The 22208-nt window shown below is 40.5% G+C and overlaps 1 protein-coding gene across 3 annotated transcripts in view; it reads left to right on the top strand.

The window, feature by feature from the left end:
• The window catches only part of LOC123961798 (cGMP-inhibited 3',5'-cyclic phosphodiesterase A-like), a 78621-nt gene that overhangs the window by 29172 nt on the left and 27241 nt on the right, over positions 1-22208 (top strand). For all 3 annotated transcript variants that reach the window (XM_046037502.1, XM_046037501.1, XM_046037503.1), the window contains exons 2-4: positions 9449-9499; positions 18980-19240; positions 21312-21469. In XM_046037502.1, coding sequence (XP_045893458.1) covers positions 9449-9499; positions 18980-19240; positions 21312-21469 — 470 coding nt within the window. The remainder of the gene's footprint in view (positions 1-9448; positions 9500-18979; positions 19241-21311; positions 21470-22208) is intronic.

The raw sequence follows: 22208 nt of genomic DNA, 5'->3' as shown, positions 1-22208 counted from the left end.
TACGCTAATGGCGTTGACATGCTGTTTTGAGGTGGGCTGCCAGGTCTGCCGAGCCAGAGCCCCTCTTTTTCACCCAGCTGAATGTGTGGAGCTGGGAACCTAACTGATGTGAAGGAGTCATCCAGAGCTCAAGGAAAAACAGTACATAAATAATATCGCAAAAAAAACAAACAATGATCTGTTTTAATCAGAAAACCTCATTAATTACTATCTATATAGGCTTTCATTAAGAGATTTTTGCTTTGTCAGTGACACATTTCATGCCATCATGATAGTTTTTGAGGTCAGAATATGGGGTACTCCCACTGAGGTTTTGTCTGGGCCACGGCATCCTTGTGGCCTGTGCTTTCACCCAGGGAGGCTGACAGATCCATCTCTGGTAGAGACTCAAACACTGGGTTTCTTCTAGGATCAGGCTAAGTCTCTCCCAAGAAACAAAAAGACGATAAATCCATTTGTCACACTTCAGAAATTAGAAGAGTCTGAGTAAGAAAGTTTGAGTTGAGTTAGAGGAGGGGCAAACAGAAGCCAGAGTGCAAATGCAGTGCTGGTGTGTGAAATATGTCATGGGATCAAACACACGTGTTTTTAGTGCACATCCAAGTGTGGTTTTGTTTATTAAGTGTGTGTTTGCTATGCAGGCCAGTCCATGAGAGAGAGAATGTGAGAGTGTGTGGATGCCAAACAGCTTTTAGGTGTACGTGTGCTAATCTTCGCATACACACAAGTGTGTTCCTCATTCCCTGCACACGGCCCCCTCCGCTTTGGCAGCCCATCTCAATAGTTCCCTTCCCTCCAGCGATGACGCAAATGACCCACGATGACTGACCCCCTCGGTAAAACCTGTAAAACATTAGCCAGCGTGAATAGGAATGATTCTCCATACTCTCCCCTCAGCAGGCAGGCAGAGAAGGATTTATAAGTGTCCTCCAAGCGGATGGCTGCTGTGCTCGGGTGGATGTGGCAGAGGAGAAGGTGCAGCAAGGTTTTTGGAGTCTCTAGGACAAAGAGCCAGACAGTTTGGTTAGAGATTTGTGTCTGCCTGGACCTGAGCCTTTCCACACTCTATTACTGCAGTTTTACTGTGTACTGTACACGCCCCTTAATTCTTACTAGCAGTTTAATATCTATTTTCCTTTGCCTTCTTGCATTACTATTGCCTGTCCAGTTAAATACAGTTACAGTTTATGAAGAGATTTTCCAAGGAGGATGAGTATTTTTTCGTAATGTCAGTGATGTAGCAAATTTACATAGCTGGCATACGCTCTTTCTGCAATCCCAATACTAGATTTAGAAATTTGCAAGGCTGACGGATATAAAAAAAAGCCTGTATCTATCTACATATAAGAATAAGAAACAGAAAAAGAGCATCAGGTAGAAAAAAGGGTTCAATCAAAGCTTCCTGTAGCAATTAACAGAAATGTATGTAAAGTATATAAGTATGTATACTACATTAATTTATCCAAAACTCCCGCCTTATCCAAGAAGGGAATCCTGTACATTTTCGAAATTCTTTAGAAAATAAAAACAAAAAGGACAAATTCCAAAAGAGGATCTCAAGAGGAAACAGCTATAACACTATTCATGAGAACATCTCCACCTGGGGGTGCAAAACAAGATTACACCTCATTTTTAAAGCTGTGATGAGCAATATAGAGTTTACTGTGGCACTAATACCCATGAAGGTGAGTATAAGGATCTTTGATTGTTGCCTTGATGGTGTCCTAATGAGTCAGCCACGGTCATTTCTGAAGCCTTCATATAGTGAGACTTAGTAGAATCTGACCTACTTTCCTTTTTCTTGACTCAAATGAAAGTGAGTGCAGGGATGTCTGAGTCAAGAACTGCAGATGTCACAATATCTTTGACAGAGAGCAGTGATAAAAGAACAAAGGAGGAATAAGTAAGAAAATATTTTGAGATCTTGAGGCAGTGGATGTGAGCCTGTGTGTGTGTGTGTGTGTGTGCGCGCACTTGCATAAGTAGTGTGAATTCATGACTTTGCAGACCTATCTGAAAGTGAGAGCACAGTGAGTTTTAATTGGACAGAGAGGTTGTGCATAAAACCCTTGGGTCAGGCTGATTGGAAATCTTGCAGACTGATCTCCTGGTCCCCTAACACCACCTTAATTAACCCAAACATACTGAAAGATCAGCATTTCTCTTTCCCTCTTCACCAACCAGAAGATCTCTAGTTGGCAGTTCTTGTAACTGTGTCTTCAGTGGACATTGATTTTGGGTCCTGCGCGCTAACAAGCTAATGCAGCTACTGAAGATCTGAGTCGACACACATCAACTCCACTCATATGAAGCCAGTAATGAGGCACAAATTTGGACGCGGTAGGCAGAGAAAGAAGAATGAAAGCCTGCTCATGAATGAATGATTAAGAAACACTGCTTGCAGTTAAATTGCACTGAGCTATATTAGGTCGAGGCAGTTTCCGGTTCCCTTTCCAGACAGATTTAGAAGAGTAGTAAGTTGATGAGAGTGGGTCGGGCTCATTGCAAGGCTTCAGGTTGATCAGAGCTGAGCTTCACTATGGGGGCCACTGCTGTAGCTCCCACCACTTCACACCCACAGGGAAGTGGTTCTCAACTGGTTATTGGCGGGAGCAAGTCAAACAACAAGCATATTCCAGTAGTTTGTTTGTACTTTAACACCATGGTGTTTACCCAGCACCTCAGAGGCACGGCAGCTTGCTGTGGGCTGTGGCTCGGAGCCATGGTGGTGGACAGTGCATGGCTGCATACTGGCATCCACACTGCTGCCCTCTTAACACTCTGGGTGAGAGGAAGGCTGGGAGTTTACTTGGCTGGCACTATTTTGAGTTATGAGAGCGCAGCTCATTTACAGAGGGCAGCGAGCATATTTTGGCTGGCTGCTTTCTTTGTATTTCTGACATTTTCATATCGTCTACTTATGAGTGTCCTCCCCATTATTTACCTTTATGCCTATAAGTGTTTCTAAACAAGCTTTCATTGAGTTGGATAGTAAAAGACAGGACTTAGGACTTCTTGTATGAAGGCACACGTTAAAATCTAAATCTGTAAATACTACTCTTCTACGTCAATCTTAATCTCAACCACGCTGCAACAAGGGGGGACAACATCCAATGTCCTTGTTTTGGGCAAAAAGACATACTAAAGTTCTGCCAATGCTAATATGAGGTTTTATCAGCCTGAGCTAGCTGAATTGAGTCTGTATCTTTGTTCTGGTAGTCATGCGAAAGTTATTTGCTAGTGTTTTGTTTCGGCAACAAACCTATGTGTAACTACCAGGATGTATCCTTCTGCCGCAGCTTAGCAATGAAATATCATCCAAGGTAACATAAACTGTACTAAAAAGACTTCAACATTTGGAGAACACTCACTCCGTTTTGGCTAACGCAGACTGGAGTCTCCTTCAGTTGGTCAAATGATCTAAATTATAGAATTTTCTCACTCACGTCAGGCAGTACATAGCTCTGCAGAACATGCTGATTTAATTTGTCCAAGTTTTGAAATATCCCTTTCTGAGATTTCTGTCTCCACCCCAATACAATGACGGTGAATGGAATTTTGTTTTTGGTGCTCACAGCAGGGAAAATGGCATTCAGAAATCAACAGCGACATCTCTTTCCAGGAATAATGTCTCTGGATGTTCCACAGATCTCATTGTACTATACAGGCCTCATAGGTAGAAAATAGTTCCAAATAAAACTGTTGACAGTGAGGTTTGTGGTTTATCCACAGTCATTGGGACATTGTTCCTGGAAAGACACATTGCTGTTGAAGTTTTTAAATGTAATTCTTCTGTGCTATGAGCACCACAAACAAAATTTGATTCATGTCTACAATATAGCGATGGAAGCAGAAATCAAAATGATAACTCAAAACCTGAGCAAATTAAACCAAAACTATCTGCATGGATAGAGACCATTTCCCAACCAGGGAAACTTGAACCCTAGGAGGTACTGTTGCAGTTGCCACAGGGGAGGTGGAAAGAATGTAGAGTAGCTTAACTTAAATTGAACTTAAAAATAATGATGTGGCAACCAAACGTCCACACATATACACACAAATAGGATTAGTAATCGGTGTCAGGCTGGTTTTTAATATTATTTTACAGTAATCGATAAACTGCAACAACTCACACCTGAGTCAGCTCATCAACATTCCGAGATTAAGAGTGTGTGAAAACTAGTTAGCAGCTACAAAAAGTAATGGGAAAAATGGTTCAAACTTTCAGCCTCTGCCACTCCAAGTGGTAGAAGCATGAAAGCAACCTTAACCAAACCTATTGAAAGAAAGACACAGAAGCCGCATTTTGACCAAAAGTACCCGGGACTTTTAAGTCCCCGGATCTCTTTTCAAGGAACTAAAAGGTTCCTTCAGCCCATTATTATGTGCGTTTCCACCGTGGTCTAAAGATCTTCAAAGATTAGGCAAATTAACCAGCTGATATAGTCTATACGCCATGCACAGCGATGCACCAGCATCATTATTTAGTAACCACTATCCATGAACAAAATGTATAAATGAACATCAGATTTGATTGGAATATAATGAAAAACTATAGGCTATGCTTGACATTAAAAACAGCTATTTTGTGTGGGAGTATGGAGAGACACACATTTAAAAACAAACTGGATAAAGCCATAAAGTTCTTAAAGTAACTCCAGCACAGTGAAAGCAACATAAAAATACAATCGCAACAGTTTGGAAGGTTATTAAAACATTTCCAGCCAACAAGAGCTGCCTATCAGCTGGCCAGACTCATGTCTCATGTACTCATATCAGGCATCGAGTGTCAGAGAAACGGGATGTTTAAGGAGCTTCATTAGCCTACCTTCTATCAGCTGTTCAGCTTGTTATGGAGAAGAGGAGACCGACTTTGGCTCTGTGTAAAAACTTTCTGACTGATGAACTTCGGACCCAGTATTTAGCATAGCTCCATCAGCTGTAGGCCCTAAGCTGTAAACACACCGCTGCTCGCTGGCTGCTATTTCCGAGCAATACTCGCCGACGTACAATCTCAGGCTGACATCGGCGAGACTTGTGTGCTATCTGACTGTGATTTTTTGGTTTGTAAACAACGGTCGAAAAGAGAGGAGCAGTCGTAGAAAAACAGCCGACACGCTCGATTTAAAGCCAGTAGCCACTACTCACCCATTCAGAAATTCACTGCAAGGCAAGCCCCACCCCCCCAAAGTACTGGTACTTTCGGAAAGTAGGCTACTACCCTTGAGCAGGGACTTTTCAGGGACTACTTGGTTAAATTAAAGACCCTAAAACTAAATTTAGTCCCTTTGGTGGAAACGCAGTGAGTTCCTCCAAAGGTTTCTAGTTCCGGAGTTCCTTTGGTCAAAACGCAGCTAGAGAGACCAAACCTTAATGACAATGCCAGTGTATGAATGTGTGTGAATGTTAGTTTCTGTTTGAGCGCTTAGGTATGAATGTGTATAAATGTGTATGACTGGTGAATGTATATGTAGTGTAAAAGTGCTTTGAGTGGTCGAAAAGACTAGAAAGGCGCTATACGGAGCATTTACATTTTAATCCATTTTAAATGGACACATTTGGAGTGGTGTAAATGAAGGGGTACTTGAACTCAGCATGATTTTAACATTACTTATTTCCAATTTATTTTATGGAAGGATCCCTTTACTTGTACCCTCTATTACAGAAACATGCTGCTGAACTACACTGTTATCATGTCTTCCTCTTTTATTTCTTGAGAGTAACACTCTGGGTCATGAAAATACAGTAAATCTCCAGAATGTGTTCACCAGTGGAGCCAGATCATATAAAAATGCCTTTGACCTTAATGAGTGTGTCATGTTACTCTAATAACTATTGTGCCTCGATTGAAAGGCATACTTCCACTTTCAAAGACAGAAAGCATTTTTTTCTTCCTAGGACTGGTTTCAGTCTTACTTTAAGTGATGGAAAGCCACTGCTAGACCTGGCTTATTCTGAGTTATTGGGCAGCATCATGAATTTAGCAGAGGGTGAAACAAAGGGCATAACTTCTACAAAGTTGTTATTTTTCCCAGTAGGTGCACTGGAGCTTTAGGACAAAAAGAAATCCATTTGGAAATTTTACTGCTTCGGCTGTGTTATGCTGCCTGGAGGGTGTCCATGAAAAACCAGGAGATATCTAAGAAATCATTCATGTGTGGTTTTACCTCTTCAGACATAATATTGGCAGTGAACTGTCATATATTTTAAGTATAATCTTAGATTGATCTTCTCCATCCTCCTGAAGAAAAACAAGGTAATAAAGCTTGAAGAAGAGTATTTTTTTAAAAATCATTATTGTTTGTGAAGGATTATCTGTCTTGAACAGAAGATGTATAGCCTCTTTGTATTGTCACATTTCTTGTTTGTTGCAGTGATATATACATATTTTAGCCTCTGCAAGGTCGTTGTCTAGGTCGGCAGTTTTTCCGACTTTCGTAAATGCTGTTGCTTTTTGTCTTTGAAAAATGGATGATGTTTGTGTTACAGTAATTTCTTGTTTATTCTAACACCGGTGGTTTGAAGTTTCAAAGCACTAACACATAAAAAGTGTTTACTGATTTCCCAGCCCTAGTAAAAAACATTTGAATACAGTGGCACCAGACTGCATCCACTGCTAGGTTTACTAACTGAGTAGCACACCATCCATATGTATTTGTTGATCAAATTTTTGTGTTTCAGAGGAAATGAACTCCACTGTGGCCTGTAAAGTCACTCTGTTCACTGTACTCTCAGCTATCTTTGCCAATTTTATGCTCAGCTTTGATTTTGTGTGGGTTTTTTGTTTAGGCACATCAAAAGGGGGAATGTAGACTTCTGTGTAGTCTGGGTCTGTCTCTCAGAGCACGGGGATGAAAGGTTGGGTTACATAAGACCGTAACACAAAAAGACTGTTTATGTGTGCGCGCCTGGAGAGCCTCACTGATACTAGGACCTTATAATGGAGCAGGACTCCGCTGTGACCATGGACGAGCTGCTGCCAGCTCCTATACTGTAAAAGCAAAACCCCATTGTCAGAGCAGTGAAGCTCACTGGCTGGCTAATACTATCATTTACAGTAATTTACATTTCATAAATGAACCTTTAACACAGCTGATTGCTTGCTGACTTTCCTATCCATCCAGTATGGTTATTTTAATGCATGAGAAGGTACGTGCACGCTTGATGGAGCTTTAAAGTGGCTTACAGATATTATCACACTGACGATCGGAGAATCCAGGCTCTTCGTAGCGCAGTCCTCTGGCTCGAAAATGGACTATGAGAGGATAAAGACATTTGTTGAGAAAGGACAAACCTCTCGTGCTGCTTTTTGTTTTAAAGTCTAAATGTCAAACTGTGGAAAAGTGGTTGCACTTTATGAATGGGTGTGCACCGTGTTGACCTGTGTGATTGTTATGATGGTGACCTTGTTTGCTTACTGTCAGGGTTACCACGTTGTACTGTAGAGCAGTACCCATTGTTCCCAGAACCTTGACCCAAGGATGAGCTCTGCAATGACTATCCCATAAAGTATCCAACAGACTTACGTCATGCCCAGCTAAATATTTCAAAGGCACATTTGGTGATCAAAATGTAAAGAAAAGCGTCACCGTAATTCAAAACACAAGATTTAAACCTGCTATGACTCCCAACTTGATTTACAGTACAGGTCTTTAAAGGCCCTGAAAACATATTTTCTCAATCAGCTTCTTGCTATGAGCGATGGGATCCTACATGAAAGCACAACTTTCTACGTTTTTTCACTGTTTTTTCTGGAACTGGAAAAGGGGAATATTAAGATTTAGCAGTATTTTAACAACATTTGAATCAAAATGTGATAACAGCTGGACAGTTGTTTGTTTATGTTGGCCACTGTCAATCAAATTTGATCAAACCATGCCCACACAGTCCAGACAAAGCAAATTAACTGGGACTCTGATTGTTAAACTGTTCATAAATAATACCTAAGAATTTACACATTTAAACATTTACTTACTGCTTGTTGAGTCTTGAATATTTAATGTTATTGACAAATACTGAAGATATGAAGTTTTCAGAGACTTTAAGTACAGCTACTGCATCTTAATGTAAGTTATTCCTATTCTGTTCTACTTGACCTTAGGACTGCAACTTAATTCCATTATTATTATTTCCATTATTGGTTAATCTGAAGATAAATTTTTTGACTCACTGATTCATCATTTTTTAACAGTCCAAAACCAAATATATTCAGTTTACTATCATATATGACAAACAAAAGCAAAACAAGTAACATTTGAGAAGCTGGAGTATTTTTGACTGTAAAATTATTAAGAGAATTAATCGATTCATTTCACATTACTCTTATAAATGCAGTAGTAAAAAAGGCTGATAATTTGAAGTCTGATAAGTTAATAAACACGTTATATAAAACATTGCAACTACTTCTAATGAATAAATAGTCAGTATGAAATGCTGACAGGACAGTTTCTGCTAAAACAAATTATTCCTATATTTTTTTAATTAAATTTTTAATGCTTTGAGGAACACAAACACATTTCCCATTCACCTCAATTGAATTGGAATGGGAAGAAGTATCAGAGCCGCATATTATAAAAGTTCGGCACATAAAACTGAAACTATCGGCATGGTTAGACATCATCACAAAAATTCAATAAACAGGACAAATATACTTCTGTGTTTTTTTTTTACAGTCTAAATAAACAGGAACAGTAACTTCGGTATTGTGTGTGTTTTGAACTAAGCAGCACTGTGGGGAAACACTCCACAAAACAACACTGCTGCTCAGACAGACCCATAGCACTGGTGGCTGTAAAGCCACTGTTTTCCTAATGTTTTTCCTCACAGCACGGCACAACTCGATGACCTCCACTGACATAGTAAATTACACCTGAATTATCAGTTTGGCTCTTATACTCAGACCCTTGCCTCAGTGCGTGCAGCAGTAATTTATCACAGCGACATGCTGGGTTTCTCAGGGCTTCTCAGTTCTGGGCCAGGAAGCCCTAACAAAGGCAATGATGACTTGGCTTTCCTGCAACGTGTTCACCAAAAATCAGTTACAGAGCTGTACTGATGCATTCGGTGACTCCCAAGAAAGTGGAAAACGGGTTTACAAGGCCTGTGGGAGGACACAGTGGCTGGTAATTAGACAGCATAAAAATCCTCAGCCTCCACCATCCCCTTAGGCAGTGAATAGGAGCTAAAGTAAACCAAACCTGACTGTGAAATTGCATTAGACGTCTGTGCTTAATGGAAAGTGAAAAAAAAGACAAAACCCATTTTTGCATTTATGAGTGTTTCCATTCCCCCCACACTTCCTCAACTTGCATCACCACTCCTGCTGCTCCTCTTTTCCGCTACAGCACAGTACATCTCCATCATGGTGTTGCCTTTATGAGGAGGCAAGACTGAAGCAGGATGTGCAGGACTGCAGTTTGAAAATGTCTCTGTCTCTGTTTTCCCACAGATGCTCCCCCGCTCGGATTGGGAACACAAGAGAGGCTCCCGAGGATCACAGGTTAGCCCTGTCCACAGAAGGACAATAATGATAAACAGCTGAAAAGAAAACACACACACACACACACACACACACACACACACACACACACACACACACACACACACACACACACACACACACACACACACACACACACAGGAACTAGCTGCCTGATCTCTGTCATTCGCCTAAACATACCTTATAAATGACCCAAATAGCAGAAATCTTACCACTAACAGGCTTGTTCACCCACTCATTTTAGCCGTGGTTAAACAGCATGTCCAGAGGTGTCACTTCCCACCAGAGTCCTACTTGTGCTGTTAGTGTAAAGGACGCAGGTCTCGATTTGGCTGCAAGGTGCTGCACAAGCCATTAAAGGCCAGGGAATTGAAACTAGAAGGACTCAGCACTGGGGCCACAGCCACATCCTTGAGATTACCTTTCCAATCTGGGAAGGGGGGCATGTTTGGGAATTGATGTATTGAGCTGCTACAGAGCCACAGGGCAGGACTCTAGAGTACATGAAGAACAAACAATGCCCTTGGTGTTGGCATGGTCATATACAGTATGTGTGTTTTGTGTTGCATGTTCTCCTATCAGGAGGATATCCTTTAGAAATGAATGGACAAGGCATTTGTGCTGACAGTGTATGTATGGGTATCTATAAATGCCAAAAAGTTGTGGATGGGAGAAAATTAGAAGATATTCATGAATAACGATCATAACTGTGCAGCCCAGGATTTGGGCTTGAAATCAAATTACACACTGTATAATTTCCAAGAGACGCTAAGACTCATATAGTCGTATATCAGTTCCCAAAATCAGCCTTACAGTATTATCCCGTCAGAGTGGAGAATTTTCAAATAGCATGTTACCCTTTTGAAATATTGTCCAAGGCTCATATCAATTTGTTATGTGGGGTTAGTAGGCAAGCAAATATTTTTTGATTGATGAACTCCCTAAGCTTCCATTTATACTCAGTGGTCAGTTTTCTCTTCATTTTATTTGGATTGGTGCTATGCGTTCATCAGTGGAATCCTGTAATAGTCCAGAGACTGACGAGACGTGTAAGAAGTCAAGGCTTATGTTGGCATCTCTCTCCATCCTGTGGCGATTATCCCTTGGCTCCACTCTTTTGGATCAGGTTATTGGTCAGAGAGGCTGGTAGCACTTCACTATGCCATGGCACCTCGGAGAGTGTATAAATCACACACTCCGCTCTTTAGCCGTTGACCAGAGCGCTTGATTGATCTCCACTGTGTCGTATTTGCCAACATGCACACATTAGCAGGCTCATTTTCCAAACCACGTCTTTTTCTTTTTTCCCCGTCGAAAGCCTGTGGTGGATGTTTTAGCTTAGGGATTGACAGTGAAGTTATGTATGGAAAGACCTATTTAAATATTTTTATTCGACTTGAAAACACATTGGTTTTGGAACATTACCACGGGAGATTATCGGAGAAAAGGGTGTTTGTTAGGCCCGGATCTTGTGACTGTTATTCTAAATTACAGACAGGCTGGAGGTCTGTGAGGCAGACAAGCCATGACGTTGCAGTCATATTGAAGATTTCTCAAAAGCACTATGAGCGCTTCAAACACTCGAGAGCAGAGTTAAACTGCGGGTTTTGGGAGTTGAAAAAGGTCACTGCCCCTTTTCTGGTTGGTCCCATCATGACGACCTAGTAGAGTATTTTCTCATTATATACGGTCCTGTGGAAAGACTAAATTTAAAGCTGAAAGAGACTAAAAACATGTCCCTTGGACTGTCCTCTGCCTGGGAAATAATTGGATCTGCCGCAAATAATACAGAGGCATTAGCAATTTTCAAGCTCCTGCTTTTTATGACGTGCAACAGTTAAACACCTCTGAGCTGGTGCCATTTCTCTGAGCGAAACTGAGGAATAAAATGACGTTCAAATTGATTTTATTTATAGTATGTTCAGTTTGCAAGTTTTTTTCAAACTCGTGACTGTGCCTGCTGCAGCGCTGATGATGGATATATGTTTACCCTCTTGTATCATGCGGTAAATCCTCGCTCACCCATCGCCCAGCATAAGCCATCTGTTTTACCTCATGTATCTCTTTTGTTTACTCTGTCCTTTAGGCCAGCATTTCCTGCCTCTGCCTCTACCAGCCTGTCTGTGTGTCTGTGTCTCTATCTCTGTTTTTTGCTCCTTTACTGGAATCAAACACCCTGAAATATGTGGAAGGAGAAACAAGCCTCTCCTTTGAGATGAGATGGCTACATGTTAGGGGTCAATTGGCTTGACCTTTTCTAGTAAATCTTTAATGAGGCAGTTATTCTTTTTTGTTTTGTTTTGATCTCCCAGCCCCTTTAATAAAATATGTAATAGCGTGTAATTGTATCCTGGCTGCAGCACGGCTTTGGTCCGCGCTGACGGAGGGGTTGTGAGGAGAGATGGGTAGCGGATGGGGTGAGGGTTGCTTGGGAAGTGGGAACTGCAGTGCCAGTGCTGCTGGGTGTAGTTTTGGCTGTATGAGCTGAGGCAAAGTGTAAGGAGTGTCTCAGTGGAGTTTTGTGTTACCGTTCTACTGTGATTACACTTTATCTCTGCTCTGTTATTTTAAGTAAAGAACATCACCATCTCCCAGGCTCCCCTTCAACTAATCCATCTCGACAGATGTAATCAGAGCCATTACACTAACTGCACTGCCACTGAAATAGAAAACTACACGTTAATGATTTTTTTCTTTTCTGTGTAAAGGAAATCAACCTAAGAAAAAATAATAGACTCACTTAAGTATTTTTTAATATGTTCCCCAGCTTCTTGCTCAGCATATTCCTGCATTTCTCAAAGTGTGAGGGTTTGTGCAAGGGGTTAATTGCAAAATAAGCACAGCAGTGTGCGTATCTGTGTGCCTTATGAAGAGCCAGAGTTGCGTACATTATTGAAATGTGTTCACTGAGAGAATCAAATACATGTCTTTCTCCAGTTGGGCCCTTGGGTATTTGTCCAGCCTCTAGCTCTCCTGTGGGATACATTATATTCTCACCATTGCACAATTTTAAGAAGCCCATGTATCGCTGCCATTTTACTAGAGGCTTAGAGGACTATTTGTTTAGATGAGAGAGCCTAGTGGTTAAAAGTGCACGAAGTAGGCCGTTTCAGAAATGATAAAAATGTGACCTCAGTGTCTGTGTATTCCATTAATAATCATTAGACAGAAGGATCAGCATTTTGTTTGTTCCACCAAATGTACTTTATCTGTCCTCTGTACAGTTATTGGCAAACAACATGTGGACACAGCAGGAGCTCCAACAATCAAACTTCTATTGCTCAGTGTTGTTGCAACGGTCGATGGTGTTGTTTGTAATAAATTATGTTTCACATGAGAAATGTACATGTTGTGCATGCAAAAATTTGATATTTATGGGTACAAGTTTAAATGCGGGGGATGCGTGTATGCACACCAGCATTGAGCAATTCATTTTCAGCATTATTTATTATGTTATCCTATCACAGATGGGTGTTGTTTGAGTTAGTTATTCATCAGACTGTAAATAAGTTTTTTAATCAAATGTTTCTAGTCAAAACTCCATCAATCTGTACCCATTTTGAGCAATAAGAATTAATTGCAAATAATATTTGGTCCATTTTTGGTGCACATTATTGCAACTAAAGCTACACACAGTTGAGTAGGGTCTGAAGTACAGAGACGTTGTGTGGACAAACAGCATATCACTCTTCAGGAGAGATTGCTGGTTTGTTTTGACTGGCCCTTGGTTTGGTTTACATGAACTGCTGTGCTGGTGTTAATCTATGGCAAGTCTATTGATGTACTGTTTCAAACTGTGTTCACACAGGCAATTTAGACTATTGATCATGTACACTGTTGTTCATTCATAGTAAAATGTCATAACAGAATGTTCATGCATGTCAACAAAAGCTGTTGGCTTGAGACCAAATATCTCACAGGGCTTGGACTACAAGGATCAGTAGGTGTGTCAAGGGCTGGCATCAGTCCAGTCAGGAACTTCCTTGCCTTTTAAAAGCAGTGTGCGTCCTGCCAGTTAAATGCAAAAGACTGACCAGCCACAACTAGCTGCAAGCAGGAAAGAATCCACAAGCTCCAAAAATATAACTTCTTGGACAACACAAGTTCACTACAATTAACCACAATGGCAAAAAACAGGCATATAGGTATTGAACATTGAATAAATATTGCTCGTGTCCCAGTTGTTACGGTAACATTGAACAATGTTTTTAAATAATATGAAATAGTAGTAATTTACTTGTCTTTCCCTAAGAGCACCAGTCATTTAAATCAATAGTTTGACATTTTTGTAAATACCCCAATATACTCTCTTGGTGAGAGTCAGGCGATAAGATCAATACCACTGTCAGTGCCTGTGAAGTAAAAATGAATCTAGAGCCAGTTATGCTACAGCCAGCTGGTTCTAGCTAGCTGCTGAGCTAGCCTAGCTCTGTCTAAAGGGACAGAGTAAACAAACAAGATAATGTGTCAATTAGTGAGATTTAGAGGTGGAGGTATTTTTTTGTTGCCTTTGGACAGAGCCAGGCTATCTGTTCCCCACTGATTCCAGTTTTTGTTCTAAACTACACTGTTAAAAACACATCTCTTTTCTTTGGCATTTCCTTCGAGTTAAGTCTGTTATTATTCCTGGCAATTTTAATGTCACTATATATCGTATACTGTATATTATAATGTTTAATTGCTGTACTTTTACTGTGAGTAGTGTCTTGTTGTTGTATTTAACATGTTGTTTTAAGTGTGCTATATAAATAAAATTGATATTGATATTGATATATTGAAACTAACCGGCTGCTGATCGAAACTGCATATTTACCATAGAGACAATAGAGTAATATCATCTCTAACTCACAGCATGAAAGCAAATAAGTTTATTTCCCAAAATGTCAAACTATACCTTTAATACCTTCTTAGTGTTTCTAGGTATGGAGAATAAGTATATAAGTATGTAATATTTATTATTTATAGTTTTGTTATTGTGTCCAGCATTTGTAACAATAATCTGTCTAAAATCTCTCAGCCATCCAAAATCAAACATCAAAAGCCAGTGTACATCCATTGTGCCAATGTATAAATCTGATCCGATCAGGGGTTTTCAGTTTGTCACTTTACCATCACTACAGGCCTGCTGCTGCCAGTTGTTTTCATGGCCACCGACTGTGTGCATATGTTGCCTTTTAAAAAGAAATGTTTGTCTCAATTGTAAAAAGAGGAATGATGACTCATTTTCAAACCAAGAAAGCTGTTGTTTCAATGATCAAAGAGGTAACCTTTTTCTTTTTGCTCTATAATTTAAAGTAGTTACTCCCATATCTTATACACCCAACTATCTGAGGTGCTGGATCCCTGACTAACTCTGAAGGGTGTATTTCTCAGAAGAATCTCTACAGAGAGGAGTGTGAGCCAGTGGCAGACAGTTGTTGACAGTTCCCAGATGTGAATGTGTGTTACTTTGAATGTGGTGTAGAGCAGCAGTAAAAAGAGCATGTATGCTTAGGGAACCATTTAGAAATAAGTCATTAAACACATAACCAACCTCAGTGGAAGGTTAAAATATACTGATTTAATCACAATGTTTGGAATTTACAAACATTGCAAATGTGTCTAACGAGAACATTTGCCATGATGCTTTCAGAAAAATATTAGGAATTTTGAGATGCTCCTTCATAACATCTGTTCAAAAGCTTTTTTCTGTGAAACTCTTTTTCCCAGGCAGGGGTCACTCTGTGGGGCTAGTATAAGATATATCCTCCCAGAAAGTGAAGCCTGCTGCTACAGAGGTGGCCATGGCTGATGAATGAAACTGATCATCTAACCTGACAGGAAATGCTTATATAACCATATGATATTATGTAACTTACTCATAATTTGATCTGTTACAGGATGTCCACTGACGATTCTTAAGTTTTAGGTTGCAGATTGTTGCAAGCTTAGGAACATCAGGAGGTATTTTCCAGCCAAGACACAACTTTTCAAGAGATATGTAAAAACTTGAGCCAGGGATGGTTGGGACGTTACATTCTTTATCTTTCCCTGCAGTCAGCTTTGTTTTAATAGCTCAAAGCTCTTACTCATCAAACAAACATTCTGTAGAGAGGTTCACAGAGAGAGGAATTTTAAAGGTAGATATATTTTTTTTTACAGCAAATCATTTCTCATGCATCAGCATTATGGCGTGTATGTTGTAGCAGCAATTTTTCAGGTCAATAAGAATAGCACAAATTCATTGGAAGCAAAATTCCTGCTGTATCCCAACTTACATCTCAAATGCTACCCATGCACCTGGAGCCTTTCACCACACCTTACTTTTCAAGTCAGGTTTTGGGCATTAAGTGGCTTGCTCCCAGTGCAAAATCAAACCCAACACATTCATTATTCCCTACCCAGATAGCCTCAGGTAGAATTTTGGAGTTGAAGTTTAAGCTTAGTGTGCTCATCGTTCTTACAAAATATTTTTATCTGAATGCACACATGTGTCTCTGTGCTGTATGCTCACAATGATGAGAACAAGGGGTTAGATGTTTAGAAGTCATGTGTGTGCACGCACGGGTGTTTGGAGGTGCTGAGACCAGATGTTCTTCATCAGCTACATTCTTCTTAAACCCCCTCTTTAGCAAACACCTAAATCAGCCTGTAAATGAGCTGAGAGACAGGTGTTTACATCTTATCCTTACAGCATGCATTAGTGGAGAGTATAGGGAAGAGAAGAAGAAGATAAGATGTAGAGGAGAGGAGGGATGAGACAAGTACAATACTACTCTGTCCAGAAATGTTCCATCATACGTCCCACGTACGTAAGGATGTCTCCTTAGTCTTTAAAGGTACAATGTGTAACAGATGGCCAGGATTTTATTTTGGTTCTACACACTGATGTTGCCTCTCTGATACCTGACCTCCCTCTTGCTTTTACTTGACGTCTCTCCTGTCCCCGCCTGAACCTGCCTTGTCTTTGTAGTCTCCGGAGTCAGAGTCCTGATCTGAGCTGTTGTAAATCACCTCAGTACTGACTGACTGAGCTAACTAGCTAGCAGCAGCTAGCAGCAGTTATACCCTCATATGTGATATGCTGCCCCCTATCGTTTTTGGAGTATAAATTCGACAGGTGGGGAGTAGTCTCAATTCTTACACGTTGTACCTTCTTAAGGAGATTAGTTTGGTCCCACTACTGGTCATGTATCAGATTTATCAACAAATGAGTGTGTCATCATCACATGTGGAGGAATGCCCTCACACTCAATGAATACACCTTTTGTATTTTTGCAGACCAATAGAACTATTGTATAAATACAGTGACTTATCTGATATGATTTGGAAAGTAAAAATGCGAAACTTTCACTGTTCCCACAAGTGGAGGCAAATAAAAGGTGCTCACACATGTGTTGTTCAGGTCAACCTCTTGCCACTTAGCCAGTGTAAACAGAATAATTCTTGGTGCCTGGCAGCTGGTGTCAAAGTGAATGGGACATTGGAGAAGAAAATTCTGATAACATTCTTTGGGGAAAAAGGGAACTTGTGAGCTTATTAGATAAATGTGCTGGCAGCCAAGACTGACCTTTGTTTAGTTGCGGTTTTTCAGCTGCTCTAGGCACAGCAATTAAGAGTGGGTTGTGAACTTTTCACTTCACCCTGTAAAAATAAGGCAGGCTCACACTACGCTGGTGCCTTCAAAGCTGTCAGCAGATGGTCAGAAACAGACGATGGCTATTGGTCGTCTGAGGGATTGGGAGTGACGAAGTCAAAGATCAGATTCTAGCTGAGACATTGCTAATGAGTCCATTCATTAAGCATCAAGAATTGTATAACTGTACTGAACATGTTTTGACCTAATGTTTAAAAGGCTGCAAATATGTCAACTCCTACTACTGTGAAGTACAACTCCCTGCTCCCCTAAGGCTTTTGCTTTCTCTAAGCTAGAAGGGGCCATATAGGGTATAGAATTAAGCCTTTGATGTGTGAGTGGATGCAAGTGTGCATGTGTCTGTCCGCCTGAATGTGCGTAGCTTGGTGTGATACCACAACTATAATACACTTAACAAAGTTTGGCGGAATCTCACTCCGACACTGTGATTGAATATGTGTCCTGTAACAGCGGTCCAAAATCCATTTTCTATGGTTTTCTTAGCTTCATATTGTTGTGTTAGGGTGTTGTTTATGGGTATCATTGGTTTCATTTCATGCCATGTTGGTTTTTACCTGAGCTAAGTGCGCTTTTGAAAAAGGATTTGGTTATGGCTGTGTACACCCTCATTGTCCTCGTATAATACATTCTCAATTACCATCCTGACAAATGTAAATTTTTTCTGCTGGACAGTTTGCCTCCCACATTATTTTTGCATTCGAAATTAGACTTATAAGCCAAATGTAAATATACTATTTTCAAAACTGAATGTATTCATTATACAGGCAAAAGTGTTATATTATTATATACTGTACTATTTGATTATTACTACTGAAGCATTAATGTGCAAGAGTAACTTAATGCCAGACTGAAAAACATTGTTTTACTGTCCTCTGTGGTTGTTTTGCATCTACATCTAACATCTACAATCAGCATCAACATGAGTGTTGTTGTGTTTGGCGGGCAGTGTGCTCCACTGCACCTGTAACCACATCTAACAGTGACATCACGGTGCACTTACACACTCTGAGTACACTTTTACATCAATGCAGCAAGGTGAGAAGTTAAACCACGCAAAAACAAGATTTTGAGCTGCTGTTAAGTCCCTTCTTAATGTTGAAGCTAACTATTAACTATTTTACACACTTTTGTCTAATTTAATTTACTGTATAGACATACATCAAATGTTAACACCCAGTTGGGAAATAAGACTTTGAAAGTATCATTAAATCTAAAATGAAAACTCAAACCTGCATTTTTTTTTAAGCTATGTGGAGACAGCACAACAAGCCTTAAACGCAGCCTTTTCTTGATGACTTGAAAGGTGCTACACAAATAAACATGACAAATGTCAAGACAAGGCAAATCGTTTTAGTTCAGTTTTGTTGTCCACCCGAGAAACATATCTGGCGCTTTAACTGCTAAATACTAAACTATGTTCACCGACTACTTGCTACTACTACTTGAGCAGAGAAACTGAAACAAAACAATGAAGTTAAACAATGAGCTAGAGATAGGCTGGGAGAGAGTTGGGGGAAACTGTAGAGTCAGACACAAGCCGTAAAAAGCAACACCTTTCACATTCCATATAGTAATATAATCCATTGTTTATATAAAAATATTGACTAGTGCAACTTTAAGTTGTCAACATAATTTGACTTCCAGTTCAGTAGAATAAGCAAAACAAGGGATGCTAATGTCACCTTTAACCACATTATGTCATTGCACAGGAGCGACATAGTTTACACACCTTCTCTTCACACCTGCCACAAAGAAGCACACAGCCACTATCAGACCTTAATTAATTAATTATAAACTTACATTAGTCTTATTTCTTGTTTCTCTGTCACCCTGTCACCCAATAGTCATCAGGCACCACTGTCATGGTGGATATTGCAGTGATGGGAGAAGCCCATGGACTAATCACAGACCTGCTGGCTGACCCCTCTCTGCCCCCCAACACCTGCACCTCACTGCGGGCTGTCAGCAACCTGCTTACCACACAGCTCACCTTCCAGCCGCTACACCGGCCACGCCCTGCTCTCCTGCTTAACCCCAGCGATGCCTATACCTTCTCTGACTCAGAGGAGGGACCTGAGAAAGGAGAGAAGACGTCCATCCACAAGGTAATGGATGAAGTGTCGTGATTTACACCTTACTGGTAAGATATGTAGTACTAGGAAATCTAGATGAAAGAGGATAGTGAGGATATTTCACCCAAATATCAAAAGTCAGAATTGTTCAACAAAAGTAGTCAAGGGCCAGACATAAAACAACTGCCGAAATAATCCTTAGATGGAAATGCACTCCTCTTTATGAAGGCCAAATGATTTATACACCACACAGCACCCCACACACGTTAATCTTTCAGCCCATGTTTCAGCTAATGAGTGCTTCCTGCTCTCTGAGCTTTTAGCATCAAATGAAGGAGTGTATTTTCATAGAGTTGAGTGAAGAAAAATAGAGCGCGTCTACTGCTTGGAGCACTGTTCTCCCTTTCATAGCCACAGCTGTGTCAACATGACAGATGTGCAGAACCAGACAGTGTGTGTGTGTGTATGTGTGTCTATGTGAGTAGAGAGGAAGAAGAGAGGCAACATGAAGGTGAACGCATCTCTCAAAAGGTTACAAAGAGGGGCGAGTATGTGTCAACAAAATGTGACCCCCAAGATGATTATGGATCTAATTATTTATCTGAGAAAGATACCTATCCTGGCTGTCTTGGAAGCTGGTACGTGGTCAGTGGCTGCCACGCCATCAAGCCAATCGCTTGGCTGACAGGTGTTTTTATATCGTCTGAACTTTGTAAAAGTAGCTAAGACAAACTGCGCCTGTGGAGTGGCCTGTGAGGCTGCACTCTTTAAGACTGTTCTCCCAAGAGATGACGTGCCCAGCTCCAACTGCCGAGAGGAGAATAACGGGAGGAGTGGAGGTGGTTAGAGCAGGAGTGGAAACCACTGTGCTCACTTTTCTGCCCCCTGGCTAAGAGTATGATGTCTATAGTGACGCATACTGATGCCTTTCATGTACTTTTCTAAAACTAATTTTCTGTCCAACAAAGGGCATGTTCTCGGTGCTGCAAAATATTCACTGCATTAGAAGCAGATACTGCACAAATATGAATGAACAAAAAACATGAATGTCAAACCCACAACTACTTGTAAAATGTTTAAACTTACACTGATGTCATTTTTCTCACTTAAACAATTATAGAGATAAGTCAAGTTATACACTTGGATCAACACTGGCAGCAGCAAGGATCAGCAGTCATTTCTTTTCTTTTTTTATGAAAAAGGCCTAGTTTTACCATGCTGTTTTAATAATCATAGTACCATCACACACAGGATTTTTGTGCAATTTTCTTTTTTATGTGTATCTGTGTTTTCTTTTAAGTATGCATATACATTCACAAATTGATTAATCTACAACTCAGTTCAGCACATGCTAAAATTAGATATGTTTTCTCTTTTTATTCGACTTAAATTCAGGTTATTCAGTGAAATGTCCACTAAAGTGACCTAAACCAACAGCATGTGTGTGTGTGTGTGTGTGTGTGTGTGTGTGTGTGTGTGTGTGTGTGTGTGTGTGTGTGTGTGTGTGTGCGCTTGCACTCAATATGCAACGCCGTGCTGTGAATGGGCTCATTCAGGATTCTAAGGCGATTTTTACTAGGTCACCCCGCAACAGACTGAGAGAGAGAGAGCCTGCCATGTTTAGTGCCGCTGTGCCAAGCTGCTGCATGGCACCGAACAGATGGAGGCATAACAAGAGCACAGACCACTGGGAATCCCAGAGAAGGACCAAAGAAAAGACAGATAAAGAAAGAGACTGAGAGAAGGAACAAAAGAGACTGAAAGAGAAACTGAGAAGCAGAGAGGCAGGGTCTCTATGATGAAATGTATCTGTGCAATGCAATACTGACATTGTATCTAACAATGTACCACAAGGGGCATCACTGGCGCAGCAGCCTGTCAGTAACCTCCAGTCGGTGATGACCACAGTGTTAATTCTGTTTAGATCCAATACAGAAAAAAAAATTATAATGCCTTAAATGATGAACAAAATTCCAGGTTATTTCACCTGCATCATTTGTTTCATCTTGAAGTTAGTTACGAGTGACGATTTTATTTGTTTATTAAAAGTGACAAGAAAGGAATTCCAGTAGTGGTGACTGTGTATATGTTCCTGTGTGTGCAGCGTCTGAGGCGGAGTCTCCACCCTGGTCTTCTGAGGAGGATCTCTTCCACGTGGACCACCACCACCTCCGCCACAGGCCTGCCTACCATCGAGCCTGGGCCTGTCCGAAGGGACCGCAGCGCCAGCATCAAACCCTACCATGAAACACTCACCTGCAGGTACCTGAGCCATTGCTGAATGATGATGTCTTATTTTCTTGTATTCTGTCTCAGCATAAACCTCTCTTATCTTCAGAAACTCTTTGCCTTTTGCAAGTGCAGTGATTTTTTGCTTGCCATGTTATTTTATTCTACTTTTTCTATGTTTAAAGCAAAGTCCTAGAATTTTGTGTTTTAATATACAAACTGTGTGACATTTTACTTTATGTATGCACAGTGGCAGAAGACGTAAAATCTTTTACTCAAGTAATATAATAATAATAATAATAATCCTTATTTGTAGAGCACTTTTCAAAAACAAGTTACAAAGTGCTTTAACAAGTGTAAAGAATAATACAAAAAAGATAAGAGCATGAAAATTTAATATAAAATTAGTAAAATACAATAAAATAAAAGGGATAAAATAAGATAAGTCAAATAAGATCGGGAAAAGCTCTCCTATAAAAGTATGTTTTAAGAAGGGACTTAAAAGAGTTCACCGACTCAGCCGACCTGATTTCCTCGGGCAGGCTGTTCCAGAGCCTCGGGGCCCTGACAGAAAACGCTCTGTCCCCTTTAGTTTTCAGTCGAGACTCTGGAACAGACAACAGACCTCTGCCCGAGGATCTCAAGGTACGTGCTGGTGCGTATGGGACTAAAAGGTCAGAAATATAACAAGGCGAGAGGCCATGAAGAGCTTTAAAAGTGATCAATAGAATTTTAAAGTCAATTCTAAAACATACTGGGAGCCAGTGTAATG

The sequence above is a fragment of the Micropterus dolomieu genome, linkage group LG22 (assembly GCF_021292245.1).
Source record: "Micropterus dolomieu isolate WLL.071019.BEF.003 ecotype Adirondacks linkage group LG22, ASM2129224v1, whole genome shotgun sequence".
NCBI lineage: Eukaryota > Metazoa > Chordata > Actinopteri > Centrarchiformes > Centrarchidae > Micropterus > Micropterus dolomieu.
This window is presented reverse-complemented; position numbering and strand designations above follow the sequence as displayed.